The sequence below is a fragment of the Falco cherrug genome, chromosome 13, assembly GCF_023634085.1.
Source record: "Falco cherrug isolate bFalChe1 chromosome 13, bFalChe1.pri, whole genome shotgun sequence".
NCBI lineage: Eukaryota > Metazoa > Chordata > Aves > Falconiformes > Falconidae > Falco > Falco cherrug.
The window spans coordinates 35,621,386-35,639,202 of NC_073709.1; the positions used below are offsets into that span (position 1 = coordinate 35,621,386).

The 17,817-nt window shown below is 56.7% G+C and overlaps 1 protein-coding gene across 4 annotated transcripts; it reads left to right on the plus strand.

Moving 5' to 3' along the window:
- Window positions 1-739: 739 nt before the first annotated feature.
- Window positions 740-15,118, plus strand: SRF (serum response factor). 4 transcript variants are annotated; one of them, XM_055725916.1, is made up of 8 exons: window positions 741-1,299; window positions 2,375-2,641; window positions 7,971-8,232; window positions 8,576-8,755; window positions 10,431-10,550; window positions 11,261-11,452; window positions 11,982-12,058; window positions 12,316-15,118. In XM_055725916.1, the coding sequence occupies exons 1-8, from the start codon at window positions 856-858 to the stop codon at window positions 12,409-12,411; spliced, it is 1,638 nt and encodes a 545-aa protein (XP_055581891.1). In that variant the 5' UTR covers window positions 741-855; the 3' UTR covers window positions 12,412-15,118. The 4 variants fall into 4 exon arrangements, with proteins under 4 accessions (XP_055581893.1, XP_055581891.1, XP_055581894.1 ...); XM_055725918.1 differs by lacking the exon at window positions 11,261-11,452 and having other exon boundaries at window positions 740-1,299; XM_055725917.1 differs by lacking the exon at window positions 8,576-8,755 and having other exon boundaries at window positions 744-1,299.
- The last annotated feature ends 2,699 nt before the right edge of the window (window positions 15,119-17,817 follow it).

Sequence of the window (17,817 nt, forward strand, 5' to 3'; positions counted from 1 at the left end):
CGGTGCAGGACCCCCGCTCCCTCCTCCTGCAGAGTCAGTGTAACTGTGCCCGTCCTGCCGAACAGGGAGGGACCCTTTTGCTGCTGACCAGCGGCCAACCCCTGCTTGGGCAACGCGTGTGTCCGGCCCAGCCCCGCGCCCCTGAGCGTTCCTGTGGCACCCAGCCCCCCAGTGCCTCCCCTCCTGGCCCCGGGCACACCCCGCAGCCACCAGAGGCCAGCGGGCAGCAGTGGGGTGCGGGAGCGGAGAATCACCGGGAGCAAGTCCCGGCGGCACGGCTGAGAGGCGGGCAGGCGTGGCGGGGCGCGGAGCCCCTCCCCACCGCATCTCGAGGCCGGCCAGGCGGGTGGTCTCGGCCACGTGGTGCGTCCGCTACGAGGACACGAGTGGCTGGGACTGGTGGTGGCAACAGGGGAAGCAAAGGCGGGAAGAGCAGGCGCCTCAGCCCGATCCGCTCCGTGCCGCCGCGGGACGGCCGGGTGGCGCGGCCCCCGCCACCCGTCCCGTCCCGGTCTCCGTCAACGCGGCGCGCTGCTCCTTTAAGAGCCTCCCTGCGTGGTTCAAGCTGGCAGTGACGCGAACGCAGTCGGAACGTATGCAAATCAAACGCCAGCCGCCGACCAATGGGCGCCGGCGCTTGGCGGCCGCCAGCCAATGGGGTAGCGCCTCCCGGCGGGGCGCCGGCTCGCCCCATATAAGGAGCGCCTTCGCCATAAAAGGCAACATTGTATCGCTTTATATGGGGGCGGCGCGGCGCGGCGGGGGCGGCGGCGGAGCAGGGCCGTGAGCGCGGAGCGGGCGGCGGGGCCATGGCGGGGCCGGCCTGACCCGACCCGACCCGCGCTCGCCGCCGTGATGTTGCCGAGCCAGGCCGGGGCCGGGAACGGCGCCGCCGCCGCGCTGGCCCGCGGCTCAGGGCTGGGCCGGTCGCCGGTGCCGCGTGGGGCGAACGGCGGCGGGGCGGCGGCGGCGGGGCCGCCCGGGGGCCGCCTGGAGCGGGAGGTGCTGTACAGCGGCAGCGAGGGCGACTCGGAGTCGGCGGAGGAGGAGGAGCTGGGCGGCGAGCGGCGCGGCGTGAAGCGTGGCCTGGCCGAGGCGGCGGCGGCGGCAGCGGGGCCCGCGGCGGGAGCGGCGGCGGCCGCGTACAGCGGCGGCGTCGGTGGGGGCGGCGGGGCGGTGAGCGGCGCCAAGCCCGGGAAGAAGACGCGGGGCCGGGTGAAGATCAAGATGGAGTTCATCGACAACAAGCTGCGGCGCTACACCACCTTCAGCAAGAGGAAGACCGGCATCATGAAGAAGGTGCGGCCCCGGGGAGGCGGCCGCGGGTGCCGGCTGACACCCACCTGTCGGCGGTCGGGAGGGAGCCCCGGCCCTGGGGCGGCGGGGCCGCGCCCGGAAACGGCGGCGGCTTCCCGGGGCGGCGGGGCCGCGGCCCGGCCCCTTCCGGGGGGCTCAGCGGGAGGCTCCGGAGGGGCTCCGGGCCGGGCCCCGAGCGGGAAGGGCGGCCGCGCAGCCTGGGGCCGGTGAATGTCGGGGTGCGCCGAGGGAGGCCCGTCCCGGTGCAGCCTCCGACCCTCGGCCGGAGCCGCCGGGGCAGCTCTCTGCGGGTCGCTGCCGGGTGCTGGCGCCGGTCCCGGGGCACAACCAGGCCGCCTCGCCCCGCCGGGGTCCCACGCCGTGTGCCGGCCGGTTCAGAGCCGCCGGAGGCCGGAGCCCTTTTGCAGAGGGCGATGAGGGGCTCGGGGGTCTTTGTGCGCACTTGGCTGCTGCGGGTGCTCCGGGTGCGCCCCGGGGTGCGGAACGGGGCGTCTCGTCCGTGGGCCCCGCTGAGGGGGGCCGTCCCAGCCCTTAGGCCGGCGATGGGGGTGGTGGCCTCGCTGTGGCGGTGCTGGGGTGCAGCCGTGCTCGGGGCTGGGGAGGCTGAGAGCGGAGTCTGGGTCCCGGCCTGGCTGCCCTGCTGGTGAGGTGAAAGATGTAGCGGAGACCCCTGAGCTGAGTAGCATCCCCTTACACGGTGGAAGGCGGGGAGGAGGCATCCAGACATGTCTGGAGGAGCAGGTGGGATTTCCAGAATGGGGACAGTCAGTGTCCCCATGTCCTTAAGCTATTCTCCTGAGGGGACCGCTCTTTTCCTGTGGCCTCTTGGCCTGTAAAGGGGGTGGGCACGCAGTGTGGGGCAGTTCGACCTGCAGGGAACTAATTTTGAGTTGGTTTTAGATGTCATGGCTCCTCTGGGGTGATAAGGAGCTGGAGCTGGCGTGACCACAAGGAGGGCTATGCTGGGAGCACAGGGACATGGCCGGGACTCTCGTCCTGCACTCTTGTATGTCTGTGCTGTCTGTGACTCCCTGTTCTTCCCTTGTGCTGCTGGCAGGCCTACGAGCTCTCCACGCTGACTGGCACGCAAGTCCTACTGCTGGTGGCCAGTGAAACAGGCCATGTGTACACGTTTGCCACACGGAAGCTGCAACCCATGATCACCAGTGAGACGGGGAAGGCGTTAATCCAGACGTGCCTCAACTCCCCAGACTCGCCCCCACGCTCAGACCCGACAACCGACCAGCGCATGAGTGCCACGGGCTTTGAGGAGACTGACCTCACCTACCAGGTGTCAGAGTCAGACAGCAGCGGGGAGACCAAGGTAACGTTCCTGTGTTCAGCCACATGCCCGGGCACCCTGGGATTGGGGGGGCACAGGCTGTGCTGGGAGCACTGAGCATCCCCAGCCTTCCTTGATGAGCAGCTTGGGAAGCAGAGGATGGGTTCCTCTTTTGCTGTGACTCCAGCTAGCTCATGCTGTGGCCTCTTGGGGCTGACTCCTTCCCTTGGCGTGCGGTAGCAGTGATTTGAAGAGGGAGGGAAGTGGGTGGCAGGTGTCCTGGCCCTGGTCTTTGCAGCGGGGCTCCCTGCTGGCCCAGCCCACCCCCCTGGCCAGCTCTCAGTGCTGTTATCTCTCCCCAGGCGTCTCCATGTTCTTGCGCTCATTGATAAAAATTTGATTCTGCCTCCATGGCCTTATAAGGCCTGGTTTCCCTCGCCAGAGTCCCTGGCAGGGCCCCTCACATTCCTTATAAGCTGCAGCTGTCTCTTGCTTTGGTGCTGTTTTGGAAGGGGGCAGGGAGGACATGGGGAATGGAAACATTTGGCTGGACCAACCATTTCTGCTCCCTGCCCGGTGTCCCCGCAGGCGCTGGCCCTTGCCTGCCTGTGTTACTTGTGGCCTCTCGCCCAGGGCACTACAGAGGGCCTGCCCATGGGCACAGAGTCAAGCAACGGCCTTTTTCTGCTGGAAGGGTCGTGTCTTGTCCCTGCACCTACTGGTGCTGTTCCTCGGAGCTGCTGCAAGAAAGCTGGCTTCTGTGTCCCTGCTGCTTCCTCTGCGGGCTGGTGCTCAGGTCCGCTTGGAGATGGGAGGCAGGAGAGCTTGTGCTGCAAGGCTGGGGCGATGTGCTGTGCTGGGGGTCTTGCCCACAGTTTGCCAGGCTTGTGTGAAGTGCCGTTGGGTGCTGTGGGTTGCTGCAGCTCTGCTGTACCTGTGCCCGTGGCAGGAGTGCCATGTTTGCTGCCAAAGCATCCTTCCAGATGAGCTGTGGCCTTGCTCTAGGAGCCCTCCACCTGCCTGTGTGCGAGCCACAGCAGCATCCTTGCCATACAGTAGTCACTAAGTGTTAAGCAGACAAAACCTGGAGGGAAGGGTGTTTGAGATCTCAGTGTTGTAATCCCAAAGGCAGTGGGTGCAGCCCTGAGGCATGCCCAGTGTGTTGCCTGGGGCTGCAGGGGTGTTCAGCTGCGTGTTTGTGCCCTGTGGCAGTGCAACAGTTCTGGTCATGGTGCCACTGGGTATGTGGCAGCCGTGATTCCTCTGTGCCCTCTTCCCCATGTGTGTGCAGTGCTTTACCAAGCAAAAACTTATCGCTGCAGTGCCCTGAGAAATATCAGCCGTCCCAGAGATCCCTTTAGGCAGAGGAGCTGTGATGGGCCAAGGTGTTGCTGGCCAGAGAGCTCTCTGTTGGAGCCCGGAAGAGTCCCTGGGAAGGCTTCCTGCTGATGGGAGCCCAACAACAGCCCTGGCTGTCCCAGTCTGCTGTGACTCCCATGGGTGCCTCCAATTCCCTAGTGTGAGCTGTGGCAGCCCTTTCCAGTAGGCCAAGGAGCCCGTTATCACCAGCAGTTTCTCCTTTGAGCAGCTTGTGTTTGTAAGGACTTGTCTCTTGGCCTTCTCCTGGGTGAAAAGGCAAGTCCTGTGGGCATCCTGTAATGAGGCAAATTACCTGTGCCTGGAGTGATTTGGAGGTGTAGGAAGCGCTGTGCATGGCAGCTGACCTGTCCCTGGGGGAACTTGTTCACATCATGGCCTGTAAGATTTTTCCCTGAAAATACTGCTAGGTGGCCCCAAAGGAAGTGTGCTTTTGGGGTGCAGTTACTCTGCAGAGGAGATCTTCTTAGCATAACTTCTCAACTTCTCTGCAAACCTGCAAGCTCCGTCTCGGTACACAAGCAGTGATGTGTGCAGTGCATTTGGCTGCAGCCCTGTCTGCTGCTTGACATTCTGGCTAAACTCCCCTCTGGCCTGCTGAGGGTTCTGGGCCTTGGCAAGCCCTGGAGCTGGGGACAGTCCCACCCTGACTTTTCCCAGTCCTGCTGTGCCTTCTGCAGGGCTGGGAGCCTGGTTTGATGTGCTGGCAGAGGTCGGCCCAATTCGGATAGACTGAGCAGACCTCTGAGGGTGAAGGGAGCCTGTGGGTGGGCCATGGCAGGAGGCTGGCATCCTTGCTGAGAGGTGGGTGGTATGCAGGGCTGGGTTACGGCTGCCTCATTGGAGGAGGTGGCAGGAAATTAAGTGCCTGGACTGCCGGGTCCAGCCACATAGGATGGTCTGGGAGAGTTGGGCAGAGAGTTGTAGCCTTCCTGAGAACTCTGCTTTCTGGATCTCTGTATGGACAAAACCTGCTTGTGTTCAGCTGCTGCAGCACAGTGGGCAGCAATGCAGCTAGGCAGTTAACCTGCAGTTAGCAGCCTGCTGGTATTCCTTTGCACTACAGCCAGAAGCAGCTACAAGATCCTTCTGTGCCAAACCCAAACTCCCTGCCATGGAGATGAGCTCAAGCTATGGCTGGGACTGGGGCACGCTGTACTTTCAAGATAACAGCTGTATTTTCACAATGATATTGTTGTGTGTTGACCTTTCTGATCTTTTGTCAGTCCTGAAGGAAACAGCGTCCTCGTGTAATCTCCTGGGGGTGGTGGTGTGGGGCAGAGGAATTTGGAGGGTGCTCAGGGGCTCTAGATTGGAGTGAGAGCATGGGAGTAGCACTGATGTGGTCATCTCTTTTTAGGGTGAGGGTAAGGGTGGGACTTCCTGCCCCATCTGGAATGCAGACCAGGTGTTGGAGACCACTTTGGGATTTCCCATGTACTTCCAAGGCCAGTTGTCCTGCAACATCCATGTAATAGTTTTGGCTGGGGCAGGGTCTGTGCCATGCTGAAGGGTGTTGTCCCAGGCAGCCCCCAGTAATTGTGGAGTGGGATAGTTTCTGTCCCCCAGACTCTATTACAGTCCAGGATGGGCATCCAATGGCCTGGGCCATGCATGCCCTGTGGTCCACTCATGCTGTATAGCATTTACTGAGTGTGCACAGTGGTGTGGAACTGTGCAGGCACCTTGTGCTGCTATGCTGCACCTCTCTGCTGTGTGTTGATTCCCCAGGCACTGCTCTGCAAACTGAATTTTGCAATGAGCTGTGGTGGGGAATGGATGCATGGCTGGATCCAGAAGGGCCTTCAGGGCTGCTGTGCTGCCTCAGGGCTTGTACCTGGCACCTTAGGTAATCTCTGCTGAAGGTGACCCATGGCTTTGCTCCTGTTGAGGGCTGGCCTCATGCGTGTAGTCTGGGCTTTACAGGGTGCTGGGGAGTGCCAAGGTGTCCAGGGACTCTGAGGCATCCCAGACAGGTGTGGGGAGAAGGCAGTGGGTGTCCAACCCCAGAGTCTCTCCCAGCGCGCTCTCTGTGCTGGGAGCTATTGCTGCAGCCCAAGAGAACCACAACAAAGATGGGAGGAATGTAAGTCCCACCTCTAGCAGAGTAGGGAGGGCAGAGATGGGGTGTGTATGGTTTGAGTCTACTGGCACCCCATCCCTCCCGAGCACCTTTGATGCTCTGATCAGCCTGAGGTTTGGCCTTGTGCTTCCAGGGAGTCCTGGGAATCCCATTGAGTAGGGTGCTGTGAATCTTTTGGAGTGCCCCCTCCAACCCTGAGAGCATGGAGTGTGGGGGGATGCTAAGTGCCCTGGCTGCTTGGGGGGCTGTATCTCAGGGGTGTACAGCTTCAGGAGATGTACACCTGGGGATGGGAGAGTCCAGCTTTTCCAGCTGGGAATGGGACCCACCCTGCTCTGCTATGGTTCCCATGGGCTGGTGGGAGCTCTGCCCTGTCACCACGTGGGGAGGGCACCTACAGCCTCCATGTTCTGTGTGAGATGGCAGGAGTTTGGTTGAGCTAATGGAAAGTGCCTTTGCTGGGCTCCACTGTTATCATGTGCCTCTTCTAATTTGGATTTCGGGGACCGTCGTGCCAAGGTGGAGAGCAACGTCCCTCCCCAGGCCCTGGGGCACAGCTGAGTGCCCGGGATTGGCTCCCCCAATCCAAAATGGGTTGCCTTCCCTTTTTTAGCTGTTCGTTGAGCTGTGAATTCCTCATTCCTGGCAGCTTGACAAGCTGGGAACAAGGCTTAGCACGTGGGAGAGCTGGGCCCACCAGCCTGCAGCGGGAGGGGTGGGAGTGTGGCAGCCTTAACTCTTCCCAGGCACGCTGGCAACCATGGCAGGGCATGGGGACAGCAGGTCCCTTGTGGCACAGTCTCCTGTGGAGCAGTGTATTTGCAGTCTACTCTTGGCTAGGTGAGCAGGACAGGAGAGAAGCCGTGGAGACCCTGGGTACCCAAAAGGGGGTTTGGGGGAAGGGGGCATGCTAGGTGAAGTATGACTGCTGGGACAGCAGGGTTCCAGCTTGGTTGGTTCCTGCAGATCCAAGCCTGTCCAGGTCCAGCCGCATGCTTTGTGGCTGTGGAAACTGGGCTGTAAGTGTCCTGCAGCCTGGCATATGCGTTCCTCCCTTGTTGTCAGGCTGAGGAGGCAGCCTCCTGGGATGGCCTTGGCCTAGCACTGGGCACTGTTCCTCCTGGTGATGCTGTCCTCAGATGGACACAGAGCTCTGATGCTCCTTGTTGGGACAGCGCATGCTGGCTGTAGCTGACGCATAGGGTCCCTCAGAAGTATTTGGCCCTTGCTAGTGGACTGGCAAATGGGTGCTTCCTCTGGCTGGATTCTCTACAACCCCTTTGCTCCAGCAGATTTGTGGAGGTGTTTCCCAGGGCCTGCCAGAGCAGCAGGCAGGGTTGGTTTGGATGTCCCTGGTGTATGGGGCAGGCCTTACTCCCCTCTCCCTTGCTGCTTTTGGTGTGCAGCTGCCTTTAAGAGCCAGTTCTCTGCTTGTTCTTGGCCATGTGCTTCCTGCCATACGGGAAGTGGTGTGTGTGTTCCTGACAGGAGACAGTGTGTTTGCCTTTATGTCTGTCCCTGCAAGGACTGCTTTTGCCTGTTGTGTGCCAGAAAGATGCTGTTTTCTTCTTGGAGGCTATCGGGACTCCTGGGGAGGGGAAGGGGTTGCTTCATCCCCTGGTGTCTTTCAGGGAAGTCTCTAAGGGGACCTGTGTGGCCCTGGGCTTGTATCCAAGGCTTATGCTGAGCTCTCTCCAGCTCTCCTCGTGCTGCATTATTGGGCACAGTCTCCTCGTGTTTGTACGAGCTACTCCTCCCTGCTACCCTGGCTCTGCTCCATGCGCTGGCAGCAGGCTATCAGGACATGGTTTAGTGTGGGGATGCAACCTACGGAGCCCGGCTTGGTCTCACAGGCAGATGTTGACCAGGTCCAAGGGCTGGACTAAGCTGTCACAATCTCTCCTTCCCTAGGACGCACTGAAACCAGCGTTCACTGTCACCAACCTGCCGGGGACAACATCCACCATCCAGACAGCCCCCACCACCTCGACCTCCATGCAGGTCAGCAGTGGCCCGTCATTCCCCATCACTAATTACCTGGCGCCAGTGTCTGCCAGCATCAGCCCCAATGCCGTCACCAGTGCCAACGGGACAGTGCTGAAGACTACTGGAGCTAGTGCAGTGACATCTGGGGGCCTCATGCCAATACCCACCGGCTTCACTCTCATGTCAGGTCAGTGCCTTTAGGGGCTGAGGACTGCATCCGTCTGTCTTTGCACCTGGGGTGTGTTGCTGCCCTCTCTGTAGGAGAGGAGACCTAGTGGCAGGAGGAAGCAGAGTGGTTGCTGCTGTAGGGTAAACCTGGCTGGTATTCCTTACTCAAGCCCAGCCAGGCTAGTGGCTGGAGAAGGGTCATATAGTGGCTGTTTCTTTAGAGTGCTGCTAGCTGGCCCTGCTGCTGGGAAGGGCACAGTGGCAGGGAGCTGAGCTGGGACCCCAGGGCAGCACCGAGAAGCCTGGAGGGAGTGAAAAGAGCTGGTGGTGACAAAGCCTTTCTTTCTCCCTCCTTTTGGCAGGTGCTTCCCTTTCTCCGGGGACCCCTACCATTCCTCTCACTCAGTTACAGCCGCACTCCCTGACTCTTTCCAGCCAGCAGGGCCAGGTGGTCACGGGTATGGCTGGACAGCTGCCGCAGGCACAACAGACAGTCTTCCGCTTCCCTGCCAGAGCTGGAGGGCAGATCGTGTCGCTGACAGGTCAGCACTCGCTTCTCCTCCACTTCCTTGAGGTGGGGGGTTTGAGGTGTCTGGGGGGGTCCTGGTCCTGGCCAGAGAGCTGACCCCCCCAGCTGAGGTGGGAGCGCAGAGGAGGCAGAGCACAAGGCACCCTGGCTGTGGCTGTAGGGGAGAGATGGGAAGACAGGGCAGAGAATGCTTGACTGAGGCAGAAGCAGCATCCTGGGGGGTACAGACCAGGGGAAGCTGTGGGTTGTCAGTGTCCTGCCCCAGGGTTTGCCCTGTGGCTGGCAAATGCAGAGGAGACAGATCTCTGGTGCAGCTGTGCTGAGGGCTGAACTGTGCTGCTAGGAGGGCTGATGGAAGGAGACCACAGGGTCTCGGATGCCCACTGGATGTTTCCTGCATGCTGGCATTTGGCTCTGAGCAGCTGCCCTTGCTTTTGTGTTTAAATCTGCAGTCAGTCACTGAACCACAGTGCAGAGGGTAGGTTAAGAGACCCAGGGCAGAGGAGGAAGTGGTGCTGCTGTGCTGCCTTGTGTGCATTGTCCTTTTGTAGGAATTTCTTGTTGCACTGAGTTGAGGCTCTCCAGTGTTGTACTGGGGCTGGACATGCTCCTGGCTGGAGTTTCAGAGCAGGGCTAGGCTCTAGGCTCTCCTTTGTGGACAGCTGTCAACCTGAGGACCAGCACTGAGAGTGAGACAGTATATCTTTAGTGTCTTGCCTGTTTGTGCGCTAGTCAATGGGTCTGATAGCCTGCATGGTTTCTTGGAGCCTTTATGGCTCCCACGGGCCCTGGCAGACAGCATGATCCCATGCAAGGTGACTGGATTTCCCTTGTGATCTGGAGGAGCTATGGCAGTAACGGGGTGGGTCTCTGGTGTGGAGAGTGGGAGATGCCCAGTCTGAGCAAGATGGATGGTGATTCCTGCTCTCTGGCATCTCACGCTCTTCCCTCCAGAGACAGGACCTGAGCTGGAGGGGAGCTTTCTGTGCTGAGCCTCATCTCGGGAGCTGAAGCAGCGAGTGGGCTGGGCTGGAGGCTGTGGAGCTGTGCCTCTGCAGCTCTGGGATTCACACCTTGCAGCCCAGTGGTATCTGATCCCTGTGCAGGGCACTGTGATGGCCTTGAGATCACAAAGTAGGCAAGATAGCTGTTCCCAAAGCGCCCTGGGGAGGATGGAGCTGGACTCCAGAGTGTGCAGGCAGCAGGGCCCAGCTGGCCTAGGCATTTGGGCTCTCACAGTTCTGCTTGGTGCAGTGAGATGATCCTTGTGGGGCTGGCTGAGCACTGGCAGTGCTGGGGTACATGCGCTGGACCCTCAGCTCCCATCGCCATTTGTGCTGTGTCTTGGTGGAGCCAGGGAATGGTGAGGAGGGCCCCAGACATTCCTGAGCCATGCCTGGGAGCTGGGCAAAAGCTGCTGTGGCCTTTCCTTTTCTCTCTGGAGCCCTGCAGGCCAGCTAACTCCTCCTCGGCCCCTGTGTGCCAGGAAAGAGCAGGTTTTGGCTTGCTCTTCGGGGCAGGGTCTGGTTTCTGCCACGTGCTGCTTTTGGCTAGCCTTCCCCAGTGCAGTGCAGAGCCACGCTGTGGAGCTGTGCGTGGTCCAGGGGAGGGCTGGGGAACTTGCATGTGGCCCCGAGTGTCTGTATCCCTGCTGAGCCAGGGGCTCACGGGCTCCTCTCTTTCCCCAGGAGGCACGATGGCTCAGCAGGTCCCAGTCCAGGCGATCCAGGTGCACCAGGCACCGCAGCAAACGTCTCCCTCTAGTGACAGCAGCACTGACCTTACCCAGACCTCTTCCAGCGGAACAGGTAATTGGGACATTATGGTAACCATGTTCTGTTTTCCTGACCACTGCTGGTAACAGTTCACACCAACAGACTTCACGCCTGCTCTCTGGCCAGGATCTTTCATCAGACCAACTCTCTTACAGTCTTTCTGACTGTTTCCCAGGTGTATTTATCCCTGTTACCAGCTCCTGTGCTACTTTATATCTAGGTAGATGCTGCTGTCCATGGGGTGCCTTACATCATCTGCTCTTACTTGCAGCATGGAGCTGGGAACAGGTTGCCCAGTTCTCAGATGGTTTCTTGGCCAACATTGTCCTTGGCACAAGGCACTGGCTCACATCTGCTTGAGTTTTCTACTGTATGTGCAGAGGACACCTCTGTTGTCAGTGAAATCTTGAGTTCAGGTGCCTGGATGCAGGCTGAATCCAGTTCAACAGCTTTATTAAAGCTTTATCAGGAAACTTGAATCTCAGGTTGAATTCAGTCCTGGGATATTTGGCTACCATGCTTTTGTGCCTTCTCGTACTTACACATGAAAGGAGAGGTTTGACCTCTCTTGCCTGTTCCCTGGGGCTTTTCACCAAGAGTTTGGGAGAACCAGATTGGTATCTCCACGTACCTGCTGCTTCGGGACAGTATGCCAACAGTGGCTAAGGGAGGGGTGCTGAGCAAGCATGTGAGTGTAGCAGAGTCCTTTTATGTGGCTCACATGTAGTCTGTCCTGGTGCCAGTGACCCTCCCAGCGACCATCATGACATCGTCTGTGCCAACCACTGTGGGTGGCCACATGATGTACCCCAGCCCACATGCGGTGATGTATGCGCCCACATCTGGCCTTGCGGACGGTGGACTTGCAGTCCTCAACGCTTTCTCACAGGCGCCCTCAGCGATGCAGGTGTCCCACGGCCAGGTCCAGGATCAGGGTAAGGCAGTTGTCTGGGTCAGTGCTCCCTTAAGTGCTCTGATACCCTAATTTTTCTCATCTTGCATGTATTTATGCTGTATATTAATTTCAGAAAATTTTCTTCTAAGCAGTCCTTGTGGCTGTACAAAGGCCTGGCAAGGGTGATGCTTGATGCGCACTTTTAGATCCGGCCATTCTCCTTTGCAAAGGATTGCTCGATCCATTTGCTGGGGAAAAAATGTGAAGGTTGCTGAGATGGGTAGCATATGGGGCAGGCAGTGGAGGGAGCTAGGAGACTCTGGAGAGGACATGTGGTTGCACGAGGGGGCAAAGCAGCATGAAGCCATGCAGGCAAGACTTGGATTGAAGGCTTGTGCCTGCTTCTCCCAGCACTTGGAAAACTAGCACATGGGGCTTGCTCCTGGGATGCCTCCATGCATGCAAACGGGTACCTTCATCCTTGTGAAGCTCCGTGGAGCTTAGGGAGAGGACCCATGGGGTAGCACTGTTTAAGGGATGGTGTCATTTATGCTCTCTCTCTGTGGCAGGTGGTGTCCCCCAGGTTTTCCTGACAGCCCCATCAGGCACTGTTCAGATCCCAGTCTCAGCTGTCCAGCTTCACCAGGTAGGCACAGATGTGTTCAGGGGGTGACCTTGCTCTGCCCCTGCCCCCACATCCTTTGTGGGTCTGGGCAGACCTGGGCCCTTGGGTGGGGCCAGTCCTTGAGTCCAGGAAGGCTGTCTGTGCCAGCCACCCTTGGGTGAGGAAGTCTTGCCCTCCTCGGACAGGTGCCCAGAAAGGACAGTGTCACCCTAGCTGCTGGTGCCCACGGTCTCAGGGCATGCTGTCCCCCAGTGCTTCCTCCTCCCTTTTCTCTGTAGATGGCTGTCATCGGGCAGCAGAGCAGCAGTGGTAGCAGCCTGACGGAGCTGCAGGTGGTCAACTTGGACACCTCACACAACGCCAAGAGTGACTGAGAGGCCTCTGTTGCTGGCCTTGTGCTGTCCCTGGCTTGTCACACCAGTGCCGGGGCTGGTGGCAATTCCTTCTCATACAGACTGCACCAGTTATTTATTGTTGCCTTTTCACGTTTCCTTCATCCACACATGCACACACACACACATGCACCCACACACACATACACACAGGATGCGCGTTGGGGCGCAGGACTCACCTGGGGTGGAGCTGTGCTGGGGCCATGCAGGGCTTGGGAGCATTTGGTTGCTGCGATAGCTGTGCTTGTCTCACGCCAGCCAAAGAAATTTGTCTCTTGAGGGGAGGATTGCTCTGTGCTGTAAATAAATACTGTGGGCTGTTCCCAGCAGGATGCCCTGGCTCCTGGGCACTCCGAATCACCTTGCCCACAAGTGTTTGCTCTGCATGGGGCTCTGCTCAGATCCAGAGCCATCCTACGGTGGGCACAGCTCAGAGCAGAGTGGGACAGAGCTGTGCTGCTGGCCTCAGCAATGTGCCTTTGGGGGGGTGACGGGTCCTGGCCACAGCAACTGGCCCTGGGCTCTGGACAGGGCAGAGTGGCCAGCTTGCATGTGCACCTCCAGTTGGGCCCGTGCGCCCTCCCTCTGGAGGGCAGGGCACAGCTTGTGGCAAGCTGCCCCGTCCCCCTTGTATGCACTACAGTGAGCCCTCTGCCCTCAGTGCCTCCCTGCTGGGCCACCTAGCAGGTTTGCAGTCTGGCTGGCTCTGCCCTGGCGCCTGCCTTTGCACAGCTGAGGTGGTTGGTGGATGCCCAGGAGCACAACGATCCCCTGGAGAGCTCCTGGGAGGCTCTGTGGCTGGCCCAGCCCCACACTCTCTTCTAGCCCTTCCACTGCTTGTGGACTTCGCACACCCAGGGGAATATGACTGGGTCTTTCCCACATCCCCCTCTGCAGCTCTAGCCAGTGCTTTCTAAATTTCTGTGTCTGATGCAAGGTGAAGAAACAACTAAAGTGTCAAAGGGAAGAGCCCATGGGGCACTGGGCTGCTGGGCAGGTGGCAGGCTCTCCCTCTGAGCACCAGGGTGACCTGCTGGCCATCCTGGGCTGTAGAGGAGCAGCAGTGATGGCTGTGCAGGCTCAGCAAGGCTGGGAGAGAAGGGCTGGAGCATGTTTGGTCCTGCATGGGAGTTGGCTGTGAATGGCTCTGCTACCTAGCCCTGTCCCTGGAGGGAGTGTGAGCAAGTGAGAGAAGCTGCTTAATCTTTAGGGAAAGAAGCAGCTACTGTAACTTTTTTTTTTTAAGTTAAAGACAAAAGAAGCCTTGGAAAAAAAAAAAAAAGGAAAAAAAAAAAAAGAAATGACTTTATTTTTCTAAGTGTTAAACTCAGTATTTATGTAATTCTTTAAGGAATAAAAGTTTGGCTCCTGTACAGTTTTCATGGGGTTTGTACCAGGGGGATGGGAGAGGGGTGGGTGGGCATGGAGGCAGGAAAGGGGCCTTGCTTTTGAGTTTGTATTGTAACCTTGGACATGTTCCCTCAGCATTAGCGTTTAAGCTGTGCTCTGTACCCACCAGCGTGTGCCAGGAATCAAGCTGAGCCGAGTGGGATGCTTGTTTCCCACTTGCCTGTACTGAGGACTCCGTACCCATCACTTTGGGCTTAATGGGCAGAAGGCAAGTGAAGCAGTGGCTGGTCTCTAGAAGTGGGGAAACTCATCCCTCAGGAGCAAGGTGCTATGTGTGCCTGGGAGCCAGAGATGGGCTGAGTTTTCTGATGGCTGCCCTGTTCACCTCTGGTCCTGGGACCTGCAACTGCTCTGTTGCTGCTCCGGTGTGGAGCAGTGCTACCTGTGACTCCCGAAGGGATATGGGCATCCCTGCTCCTCCCTGGGCGGCAAGTGGCTGGCAGTGACTGATCCCTGCTCACTGTGCAGGTTGCATCCCCTGGACTCCTAGCTGGTGATGTAGTTCCCCCTCTACAGTGGTTCCTTAGTGCATGGACATGGACAGGGTCCCCTCCAAGTATGCTGTGCAGAGAGGTCCCAGAACAGCCTGGGAAGGGCTTATGGGGACTGGGGTGGTACACCTGGTGAGAGTGATGTTGTGTGCTGCCTCCCCTTGGTATCCTTGCTCTGAGTGATGCGTACCCTGCAGCTTGTAGCACTTGGGAATGCTGTGCCATGCCCAGCGGTGAGGTGTACAAAAATGCTCAATGATGTTTCCAAAACAAGGCTGGGTATCTAGGAGTTCATCTGGGGTGAAGGATGGGGTTTGCATTGTCCTTTGCCCCAGCACATCACTGTGGCCTGGCTTTGCTCTGCTTTGCTTATGCTAGCACTGCAGAGCAGAGCTGTTGGGCCAGGATGGCAGCAGTGCCCCTGCTGCTGCAGGGTGCCTGGCTGCATCCCCTCCCTGGCTCTCCAAAGGCAACTGCTGGTTAAACGCTAATGGTGTATTTTATTTAAGTGCAGACTTGTAAGAACACTTGTGTATCAGGGATGAAATGGCATTTATTGTGCGGTGACATTTTTAGTTCATTTTACTGGTTTGAGGGTTGTGTGTGTGTGTGCGTGTGCGTGTGTACGCATAAGTGTGTGTGGGATTATTTTTTTTTTTTTTCCCCTCCAGTTTCCAGGGTTGTGTTTCTGGAAGGATGTGGAAGTAATCACAGTACTATGTACAGAGCTTTCTTTTGTATTAAAAAAAATTTACTCTTTCAATAAATGTTACCATTTTGTGCACAGATTTGGGATCTTGGCCATGCTTTGTGGGAGGGAATTGCACAATGCCTTAGGGCCAATGAATAGGGATCAAAGGCAGATGCCTGTACCTGCTTGTGTACTGGGGGGGGGGGGGGGGGGACACGATGACAACGGACAGATGGACTCTCTGGACGTGAAGTGTCAAGGAAGGGGCTCTTTGCAAAAGTCTCCATCCCAACTGCCTCCTGCACATTCGAGACTTGACCAGCTGGACTTCTATTCTGGGAGTCCCAGAGCCAGTGGGAGGGCTGGAAGGGGTCCTGTGGTGGGCTGGGCAGCAGGGCTGTGAAGGCTGCCCTTTCTGAAAGCTCAGGAACAGTGCTGGTGGGTAGGGCATGGTGTCGAGGCCAGAGAAATAAAAAACAGGAATGAAGAGGAACAGGGATTTTTTGAAAAAAAAAAAAATTGTTCTAATTCATGGGCATTAACAGGGAGGAGCAGGAGGACCTCAAGCACAAGAGTTAAAAGAGGACTAACGGCTTGTGTTGCTTACAGAGTAGTTGGGCAATAAGCAAGTCTGAGGAAGAGGAATTTTTGCCATTGTAACATCAAAGAAAAGATGATCCCTACGCCTGGCCCCAGTAGGTGGTGGATTACATATTTATATATTGATAAACTACCACAAACCAAAGAAGGACAGAGAGATTTTTTAGTAGTGACAGAAGTATTTCCAGGGTAGATGAAAGTTTTGTATGAAGATGCTGCTGTTAAGGTAGCGTTTACCTGCTACAGAACTTGACAGATAAGGCCCTGTCATCATAGGAGATGTCATGCAGCTGGCATCTCGGAGCATCCAGACGTGGTGGTTGGTGTGCACAGTACCATCCCTGGGCCTCTGGACAAGGAGAAAGAACAAACTGGGCTTCAAAATAAGCTAGTTGAAAGGCTGCAAGCAGAACAGCTTCCTCTGACATCGGCAGGCACCTGATCCAGGTCTCAAAAATGCGGTTGTTTCCCCTCCCCTCTTCCAAGTCCATTACTTCTGGATGCCTGATGTCTTTAAGGATGGAGCTTAACTGTTGTCTTTATGAGGTTCAACACCAAGACTGTTAAAATCCCTCCAGAAAACTGCTATGAGAAGATGTGATGTTCAAAGTCCAAACTGGAGAGGCATTGCTTAAAGCCAGGTCAAAGGGGGATGCCTGTCAGCCCCTAGAAGCCAAAGGGCACATGGGGGCTCAGTAAAGGTGGGAAAGAAACCAAAGGGAGAAGGGCTCACTTACAATCATCTGCTGGGTCAATGGTGTGCCAGCTGAAAACACAGCTGCTAGCCTCTACATAGGATCAGGTCCTGGAGCAGATGCCAGCACAATGTAAGGAAAGCTTAGCGCTGATAGAAGTCTGTGGTGGAGGGACTGCCCTATTCCTCACAGTGCAATTGGGAGAAAACACATCTCAGTGTAGCAGGAGAGGAGAAGATGGTACAGAATGCACTTAGGAGCAAAACTCAACTGAAATGGCTCCTTCTTCATTGGGAGGGGAGGTGCTTCACTTTTATGGGTTACACCACAGGCAGCCCACATTCAGCATGCCTACACAGGTACGTCTCATCCTTCGGCACCACAAAACCCACACAGCAGCAATGCCATGTTACTTGTGCACAGGGGTCTGTGTACGACATACAAAACTAACATGGCACAAGATACCACAGACAATATTTTTAGGATAAATGACTAAGCATGGTATCGAGACCATCAAAGCCAAGACGTAAGCAGGGCATGTGAATACCACAGAAAACCTTTCAGCATCACAAACGAGACATCTATGTCCTAGACAACCCCTACCATTTATTGTTGGTCTCAATTTTGGCTATGGGATGTTACCAGCCAGGCTGCATTTCCCACTGCAAAGCATCATCACCACCACGTCACATTTAGTTTGTGACACTAAACACAGCAGCATTGCAGGTGCAGTACATACACAGAATGACAGCTGCCTAGAACAGAGGAAAACAGCAATGGTTGTGCGTGTGGGACCAACTTTTATGTCGTGTGGCACTTGGGAAGTTACTTTCCTTTTCATTAGTGCAAATATACTGTATTTATCTCTACAGGAGATGAAAGGACTTGTAAAAGCAAAGCATGTTATAACTAAATACCAGTTGGGAATTAATGGGGAAGAAAAAATGACATGTTAATAGAAAACACAGCGATTTCAGGACCATCCATGGTATTCTGGCAAGAAAACATCGGGAGCATCAACAGAGGTTACACGTACTAACAGGGAAATCAAGAGGCTGGCTTGGAAATTTCCGAACATTTCCAGTGCATCGTTGGTGGTGCCCACAGACTTGTGCAGCACTGCACTGATTTATCCAGCCTATCGTAAATTGCAATTATGTTGCTCATATTAATTGTTGATTGCTATTTTAAAACATGGAAATTATCTAATCAGCTGCATTAGTACTGAGGGCAGAAAGGAGGTTTGGCACATACACGAAGTTGCTCCAGGATCAAGTAACAGAAAGAGACTCTCATCCATTTAACCTTGATTTTAATGTTTGTTTATAATCTACAACAAATGTTAGCAGCCCAATAGAAACCTGCACCTACTGGACTGTAGCTAACTGCTGAGAGGCCTGCCAAAGAAGGGAAACACAGGCAAAGGGTAAGAATTTAGAGTGAATGGTACAGGCATTACAGACCAGGACAACACCAAAGCAGGAAAGCAACTGGGCACAGG